General features: G+C 35.5%; 2 protein-coding genes across 2 annotated transcripts in view; one reads left to right on the top strand and one right to left on the bottom strand.

The window, feature by feature from the left end:
* Window positions 1-1025: 1025 nt before the first annotated feature.
* The window catches only part of ITGBL1 (integrin subunit beta like 1), a 274140-nt gene continuing 265752 nt past the window's right edge, over window positions 1026-9413 (bottom strand). Inside the window, exons 13-14 of the transcript XR_001817264.2 lie at window positions 9173-9373; window positions 1026-1166 (exon numbers count right to left, since the gene is read on the bottom strand). The gene's annotated coding sequence lies outside the window, so the exon portion shown is untranslated. The remainder of the gene's footprint in view (window positions 1167-9172; window positions 9374-9413) is intronic.
* The window catches only part of LOC119467517 (fibroblast growth factor 14-like), a 9130-nt gene continuing 5114 nt past the window's right edge, over window positions 5398-9413 (top strand). The window contains exons 1-2 of the mRNA XM_037729351.1: window positions 5398-5668; window positions 9287-9409. Of these exons, the coding sequence (XP_037585279.1) occupies window positions 5413-5668; window positions 9287-9409 (379 nt within the window). The 5' untranslated portion in view covers window positions 5398-5412. The remainder of the gene's footprint in view (window positions 5669-9286; window positions 9410-9413) is intronic.

Here is a 9413-nt window from a genome sequence, read left to right as displayed (position 1 = left end):
TATTGAGATGTTAATGAGAGGGGACTGAATTTTTGGATGACTCTGGAATATAGAGGTTAGCAAAATATTAGTAGCTATTATTTATCATGTATTTATCATATACTGTTTATTACTGTGTGTCTAATATCATTTCTCTGTTTTATCTTTTTATTTTGGAATTGTCTAGTACTCTAAAAAAATATAGTAAATGTGTTCAGAATGCACACTTTATAGTTTTCCCTTAAATGATGTCGGTGGGCAAACTTGAAGACATTCACAAAAACATAATTTTCATTTAGTCTTAGATAACACCAAGGTGACACAGTAATTAAGTGGAATTGGTGGGCAAATTCTTAATGGAAGCCTGAGCTCATAACAGAACATAAAGAATTTCCCAAGGATGAAATGCTGGTGAAGCTGCTTCTTCAAGTTATATATGTTTGTATACGTGAAAATAGGTACAATCCAAGTTTAACTCAGGAATACTTAGCTCCTCAGGAATTTGATATTGGGTTAATAACTCTTCCCTCAATTACCTAGGTTGGAAAGTCCTCAAATTTTACCTTAGATCAGGATTGGCAAGCTTTTGGCAAAGGACCATGTAGTAAACATTTTAGGTTTTGTGAGCCATAAGATCTTCTTGACCACTCAGCTCTGAAATTTGTAGTGTAAATGCAGACACAGACAATACGTAAACAAATGAAAGTGCCTGATTTCCAAAGAAATCTTATTTACAAAAACAAGTGTAAGCTGTGCTTCGCCTGAGAGCCAGTTTGCCAGACCACTGGGTTAGATTCTCAAGGTCACTTTCAATTCTGAGGTTATGGTTTTGCCAAATTATCTGAGTTATTCATTCCTCATGAGTTATGGAAGGAGAGCTCCTTTCATCCTGAAACCAGAACTCTCTCTTTGTACATGCAAATGGCCCATCAGGGTATTTTCCTAAACAAAGGCATTTCCCTCAGAAGAGGAATTCTGCTGCTACTGTTAAGATAGTAAGTACACCACAGATGGTGCTTTCATTTCAAAAACAACCACAACATAAAAAAGATATAACGTTTCTGTTTAATTATTGCATTTTTCTCTCCTATGACTTGATGATTTAGTTCAGCAGCGGTGCAAATTAATATTCAAGCTTCTGCTGGAACTCATCTGTTGTTGATTTCGTTGTTGTGATGGTGATGATTCTAAACATAGGCAGGAGGCAAGATGAGAAAAAGATACGTCAAACTCCTCATCGATCTCCTTTTGGCAGATTCAAAGGGTCTATATTTAAGCCTACATTTAAATAAGCATTTTCATATCATCACTGCCAGTTTTAGAGTGTTTCACTGGTACAATCATCGTATTAGCCAACTGTATAGAAACTATTAGACTAGGACTGCTTTGATGAGCAAAGTAGGGCTCCTCTTTCCTTGGTTCTTTTCTTGCTGCTCTGCATTAGAGGTCTCATACTGAAGGCTCACAGGCTTCCTTGTGGCCCCTGGACCCACTCAATGTGGAAAAACAAAAACTAAGAAAGAGTTGCCAGTGTTTAAAGGAGATTTTAAGTAGAACTTAGATTTTAAGTAGATTTTAAGAAAGAACTTAGATTTCTTACTTCCTTCGAAGGAGATTTTAAGTAGAAACTTAGATTTCTTACTTCCTTCGAAAATCAGATCTTCTAAAGAGCTGTTTTTATTTTCACAGGAGAACCATGTGAGGAACAGCTGCTTTAAAAAAAAAAAAAAATGGTTGTTTCTACCACTGTCTTCATCTCCCCACCATTGAGACTGTGTCAGAGGCCATTTATCCTCATGACGCTGCCATGATCATGCCAGCTTGCTTCACTCTTGTACCAACCTGGTCGTTAGAGGCATTTGAGTTTGTGGCCCGTGCTGTGCACATCATCCCTGGAGATCTCATCAATTACAATTATTTCCACCTATTGGACTTTAAGTAGTTCTACCTATTGGACGTTTTCAGTGCAATCTGTCTTCCTAAAGCATACTGCACAAAGTGTGGCTGTACAATTACTCTCAAGAGCGTTTTTGTTTATATTGGTTAATGTCACTTTTTTAGGTCACTTATAATTAAGTCCATGTTAAGAAACTTTTCATTTTCAAAAAGGAAAATTTTTTTTCCTGAATAACTGTTACACAGGCTTTCTCTTTTTGTCCTGGCTACCAGAAAGTTCAGAACTCAGTGTGTCATAATCCTGGTAGTATTTCTGCCCTCATTTTGTGTGTTCTTGTTCTCTATAATATTAATGCTAACTATTAAAGTGAACACACACATAGTCATGTTCTACAAACAACTTTTGGGTTCATTTTGTGAGAGATTAGGCTTGAAGACATCAGTATAGACTTGTTCTTAACTTTTCAAAACCATCCTCCACACTGACAATCAGATTTGTATTTATAAAATATGAATCAGGCCACATTATTATTCCCTTGCATATTTAGGGATTCAGCATGTCTTTGTCTCATTTATAAGAGATCTAATTTGTTTATTAGAGTGTCCAAGCCCCTTCATTACATTTCTCAAACCTATGTTCCCATCTGGAACATTCTCTACTTCGGTCCCACAAACCTGGTACCTCAGTAATGAATTACTTCTAGTTCTCCAAATGTACCAGGGTATTTCCTACCACTTGACTTTCACAATACCATTGATTCCCCCTATAATCACTCCAGTGTTTTATAGGTGAGTCACTCAAAACAAATATTACATTGTTCTGTCATTTTAAAATGAAATGAACAACTACTCGTATTTATTTTGTATTTTGTGCTGTACCCAATATTTTGTATAAAACTGTATTAATTGACTATGTAGCTGGCTTTTGATTTGGTGAGATTTTCACAAAATTTAATAACTGATCAGGATGTATTTATGACTATAAATAATGGGGAAACTTTTAAAGAATAATTATTGAGTGCTTACTGTATGCCAAGTTATCTTTTAAATATGTAATATGTATTTATTCACTCAATCATCCCAGCTACCTTACTGCCCTATAATTTTTGTCCTCATTTTAGAGATGAGGAAACTGAAGCTCAGAGGGATTAAGTAATTTTCCCAGTAACACACAGCTAGTAAGGAGTGGGATCAGGGTTGACTCCTAAGTTCTACTCCACAGGTGATGTTTATCTGCTCCATTACTTTCCATTTACATGTTGAAAGTATATCACTTACAACACCAAATAACAACTAACCTCAACTTCCATTAGTTCTATCAGTTCTATCAGCTCTACAGGAAATGCTGGGGTTGAGTCCTTAAGGTATCCACCATGAATAAATTACATCCTTTGCATCAAGCATTTCTTCTCTTTCATATTCAACGTAGTGAATTCAGAATGGAAACAACACATCTCTAAGCTGCTGATGGTGTTGCAAGCACCATGCACCATGTTTTGAACATTATAGCAGTGATGATCAGAAGACAATGAGAGAGTATCCTGTGGACCTACATTTCTGTAGCTGGAGGCCCTGGTATCTGTAGCAAAATGATGAGCATCGGTGAGCCAGGTCCTGGGCTCAGAGACACCTGAAGACCAGAAGGTGGTGGCAGGTTCCTCTGACTTCCACTAAGTGACCCACTAGTTCAGCTCTTACCACATCACTCATAGCTGATTTTGACATAGGTGTTTAGTAAACAATATGCTTAGATGCCCTGGCCTATCTCAGTAAAACAACAAGTGAAATGCAAGAGTCTTATCCTTTTGTTTTAGAAAGTATAGCTTCAACCAATATATTTGTTAGTTTCTTGGAGAAAAGCTAGATTCATAGCATTCCATTTTGTTTTAATCGACATGAACGTGTGAACGTGTACTGTTTTCTCGGTCTTTTTTTTTCTGATGCATGGTCTGGACGTTGGCTCAGTGAGACTTATTAGTGAGAAAACTAATAGGAACATATTTGGAGATGCAGAACTCAGTAGAAAGCCAGAGCATTTATTTGGATGGGATCTTATTCTAATAGGAGGCAACATCATCAGGAAGAAATAAAGATCTATATAAGTTGCTCCAGGAGGGGGCTAAATCTGTTATTTGGCTATTGCGATTTCATCAAATTGATCATTGTAACTATCATCTTTGTCTTGAAAAGCGTCTGCCACTAACAAAGCCTGTTCCCCGTGGAAAACTATTAGCTCTCAGTGAATTAGTTAAAATTATGTAGCACACTGAACAAATTGACTCTGGTATAAGACAGCATTTGATCGTTCACACTTTGATGGGAAATATTGAAAGGAAACTTCTACATGCAATTAGGTCACATGAAGTCAAGTTAGCATGAAGTCAAGTCTTTAATGTTTTTTTAATCCTCTAAGGAGTATTTTCTTAGAAGAGAAACAAAGGTTATTTATTTTCTGCAATAATAAAATCTGTTGAAAATGAAAACTTTGTAGATAGTTTTTAGTACAGTGATATTGTTAAAAAGATCAAGGACAATAAGGCTGTATTTTCATCTATATTTTATATACATATAGAATAGCACAGTATTGGGCCTATTTAAAACTAGCTAAGTGTCTTTCATGGTCTATAACCAGGCAGGTTGAATTTAAAAATTGAGTAAAGGGCTATCAAAAATGCACATGTAGGTTACACCCTTGCCAATTTTTTATTAGTTTAGCATGGCATTATATTCATTACTATTCAACCCAAAGTAAGAAGTATATAAAAATCATCTATGAATATTTCTGCCATTAATAATAGTTATAAAGTATTAAGCTTTGTGCTGCTTATCAATTAATATAGACCATGACATTAAGCATAATGGTTTTTAACACACTATCTTACCTCCAGAAATGCTGGGTGGTTTTTCAGTTCTAGCAGCTTTTGATGTTTATCTTCAAGAGTTCCGGTGGGGCTCCAAACCTTGAAAATAGATTTGGGGCTCCACTGAATGATTTTCAGCTCCTGTCACTGTGACCAGCTAACATAACACCTGGCCTCAGCTGGTCACGCAGCAATAGCTCTAGTGGCTGGCATGTGAGCCAGCTGATTGTCATGGTTGTGGCTGGAGGTTTCAGTTTTTTCCTTTCTAAGTAAAATGTATCACCCTATGATTTCAGTGATCCAAACAGCCACTGGCAACTGTTAAGAGTATCATATCTCAGTTCCTATGGAAACATGTAAAATGGGTTATAAAATATTTGTAATGTGTATTTTGTTTATTGTGACTATCTGATGCTACTTTAATGTTTCCTTTCTGATTATACTCTGGTTGAATTGTCTTCTGTTTTAGTGAAATCTTTAGTTTGCTCATGTCTTCTGTTTTCATATGATAGACTTTTGCCTCTACATATTTTCAATGGTAGCAGATTCTTCTCAATTTGTTGTATATTTTTTAAAAATGTATAGACAATTATTGTGTACAGGAAGGGGTATAACCAATCCTCCATGCCAAAGGACTCTTTCACCATGCTGGAACAGTTTCTAGAGAATGAACTGAATGGATAGTGAAGATCAAGTTCCTTCCTCTCACTTTTGTTCCCTTTTCTCTCCACAGGAACTTTTTACACCTGAATGCAAGTTTAAAGAATCTGTTTTTGAAAATTATTATGTAATCTACTCCTCCATGCTGTACAGACAACAGGAATCTGGTAGAGCCTGGTTTTTGGGATTAAATAAGGAAGGGCAAGCTATGAAAGGAAACAGAGTAAAGAAAACCAAACCAGCAGCTCATTTTCTACCCAAGCCATTGGAAGGTTAGTATTAAGTATACGTCATTGTTACATAGACTTATTACACATTTTATTTTTCAAATTGATAGATCTATGGCTATAAAAAACCCCCAAGAAGTGCTGGAAATGCCATTTATTTTGATCTGGGTGATGGTTACACAGATGCCTACTTAATTTATTCATTTAGAATTTGTGTCCCTATATACTTTACAGTATTTGTGTATGTATGTGTACCAGGAAAAACTTCTCTGCCACTTCCAATGTCTCAAATCCTCAGAGCTACAACCACTCTAACCCTTAGATAATTTAAATTAATTAATTTAAAACAATTTTGAATCTATAATGATACAAATCTATGATGATAAGTATATTAGAAAAAGATGATAAGTATATTAGAATAGTAAGTTTTGAATGTGGAATCAAAAGTATTTTCCATTTTAATATTATCTAGGTGAAAGTAATTACATACTTGTGAATTATTATAATTACAGAAAATTAAGAGATAATAGCTTGACTCTTAAAGAACTTGCTGATGTTACACATCTCCTTTCAAATTGCATAACTCTTCACTGTATACAGTTGTAGCATTACTTCTGTTACTAAAATAATTTATCCATATTCATTTATAAATAACGATGACTTCACATTTACTTAGATGCCCAAAGAGCAGGCCACAAAGTTTTCACAATTAATCAACAACATCTGCACCTCTCTCATTAATGATTCTACCAAAAGTGTTATTTACTTTTATCTATGTAAGATTTGAGAATTACAAAAGTATTTGATTGTAGGCTATTCATGTGCACTTTCTATTCAAATACTTTTGTTTTCTCTTTTGCAGAAGATCAGACCTATAGTAACTCAGTAAATACTTTAAATCAGCTTAGACAGCTCAATTTTCTTTTTTTTTTTTTTTTTTTTATTCCTATAGGAAAGGCTTAGCCATCAAGAGAAAATGCATATTGGTTTCATAATGCATATTCTCTATATTGAAATAAAATAATTTTGAGCAGTCAATTCTTCATATCTGTGAGTGTCTAATTTTCAGTTTGCCTAAATTCAGAAAAACCACTCTTATTGGCTAATACTATTTTTATAATTTCAATGATGTTGACTTATTGTCACTCTTAATTACATTTGTCTGTAGAACAATTTATCGAAACCCAAACAGTTAGCCACCAGGGCCTATGCAGGAAATGACACATTATTCTAGTGTCTGAAATATTCTCAGTACATGGTAGATATAAGGAAGATTAGAGTAGAAGGAAGTTAGAGGATTTACCTTTTCTTCCCAAATAACACATCCATGATACGCTTTCATTGTTTTAAATGAATTTTGGTAACATTGGACTCACCAATATTTAAATGAAAATAAAAAATTAAAAACTAAGGCCACAGAAGCTCTAACAAGACCATGGTGTATTTGCCACCTTACGTTATCTCTTTTCACTCATTTTTACAGTTAAAAATTGACTAAATATTTTAAACCTTGCCTTTTAGCTGCATAAATGTAGCAAAACCCAAATGGGGTTTTATGTCATTTAACTGAGGTAAAATTTGGGAACCAGTTGTTTTGTATACCCCATAGCAAATATCTGAGATAATCATGATGTGGCATAGAATACTTGGTATTTCACTCATGTTTTTAATTGTTGTGTGTATATGATTGTATATGTGTGTGTATATATATATATACACACACATACATGTATGTATGTATATATGTATGTGTATATATATATATATATATACACACGTATATATATATATACATACATATATATGTATGTATATATATATGTATGTGTGTATATATATATATATATATATACATATGAGAAGGAAACAATAGTTTTCATGTATTCAAAAAATTCATAGAAGTACTCTAAAAACAGTTAAGGGGGTAGATACTATAATGACAGAGGCTATCACATTGTTTACTTGATTGATAGAAGAAAATTAATTTCAAACTTTCAAAACCCATACTGGATAAAAATTATGTTATGGGAAATGTTAGGACAAATTAAGTACCTGGTTAATTATTGATAGGCTAGAACATTCATCTCTCTGATGAAACTTTACTACATAGAAAAGGTCAGGCCAGGTGCAGTGACTCATGCCTGTAATCCCAGCACTTTGGAAGGCTGAGGCAGGCAGATCACAAGGTCAGGTATTTGTTTGAAACCAGCCTGGCCAACATGGTGAAACCCTGTCTCTACTGAAAATACAAAAATTAGCTGGGCATGGTGGTGAGTGCCTGTAATCCCAGCTACTCAGGACACTGAGGCAGGAAAATTGCTTGACTCTGGGAGGCAGAGGTTGTAGTGAGCTGAGATCGATCATGCCACTGTTGCACTCCGTCCCGGGCAACAGAGCAAGACTCCATCTCAAAGGAAAAAAAAAAATCAAGGTCAATGCTTCCTGCTTTTGTCCCCCTAATTTAATTAGCATGAGAAGTGAGAGACTGGAATATGCTTCCAGGATATGCATTAGTTCCTTTTGCTACCTTGGCAATTCATTATTAGAAGTCTTAATAGAAGTCTTATATACATTTGCTATTTCAAGTATGTGTGCTGCTGAAAACTCAGATGATGCATTGATGCCAGCAGCCACGTTCTACCCCCTTGAACATAAGGAATGCATATGGTAGTTCCTCTTAACTAAACCTAAGAACTCTTCATAAAATACCTGAAACTTTCAAAAACCTAAAAAGCAGTTTAGGCAGCTCTAATGCACTTGTATATCTGACGACAGATGACTTTAACCCCTAGTTTCCCAAAGTACCAGTCACTCTTATATGTCCTTTCCCAGGACTTCCAAAAATTATTTTCTAAAAAGCCACGTCAACCACTGTGATTATGCCATCAGATACATTCAGATAATTCTTCAGGCAATTTCAGTTGCTGTCTTGCCATTATGTTTCTACCCCTATATCAGGTCAATTATTAGATTTTTTAATAATGTAGCAAAAAAACAAGGAGTTGCCTTCTGCTGCTCAAGGGTCTCTTTCCATGATTGTAGGAAATGAACATTGAAATGAAATCTCCTGAAGCCTCTGGCTTATGGGAAGAGAGTATGTGTGTAGCTTTGAAGTTGACACTATATGACTATGTTGCTTTTGAACCAGATGAGAGAAAATAATTTAGTGTTCTAGGATGCAAATATCATAGCTCGCCAAGATTGACTGAGGTGAATGAGAAGTTCAAGTGTTGATATTAGTGTATAGTCAAAGGGAAGTCTGAGTTTTCCTTTTTAAAAATTAAGTTAAATGCTTGTCATTCTCCTACAGTTTGTGTGTGTGTGTGTGTGTGTGTGTGTGTGTGTGTGTGTGTGTGTGTGTCTGTTTTACATCATGGGCCCACAAAGAGGCCATAGCTCCCATTTAAACTCTGTCATAGACAAAAGCCATACATGCTTATGTACCTGTTTTAGGTATACAGACCAGACAATGTGAAAGGAGTATTGTCTTCTGTGGGCTGGAAATGATTGCTTTACAACAGGAATTCCTTCTCAATGGAATTGCTTTACCTCAGGGAAAACAGAAGTGGGCAAACTGCAGTGGTCTGTGCATGTACAGATGGACCATTCCTGCACCTAACCAAGCACTGTTTCCTTTTCCTCCTCCTTTCTTCCCATCATTAGTTGCCATGTACCGAGAACCATCTTTGCATGATGTTGGGGAAACAGTCCCGAAGCCCGGGGTGACGCCAAGTAAAAGCACAAGTGCGTCTGCAATAATGAATGGAGGCAAACCAGTCAACAAGAGTAA

Source organism: Cebus imitator, unplaced genomic scaffold (assembly GCF_001604975.1).
Source record: "Cebus imitator isolate Cc_AM_T3 unplaced genomic scaffold, Cebus_imitator-1.0 Scaffold14, whole genome shotgun sequence".
Classification (NCBI taxonomy): Eukaryota; Metazoa; Chordata; class Mammalia; order Primates; family Cebidae; genus Cebus; species Cebus imitator.
This window is presented reverse-complemented; position numbering and strand designations above follow the sequence as displayed.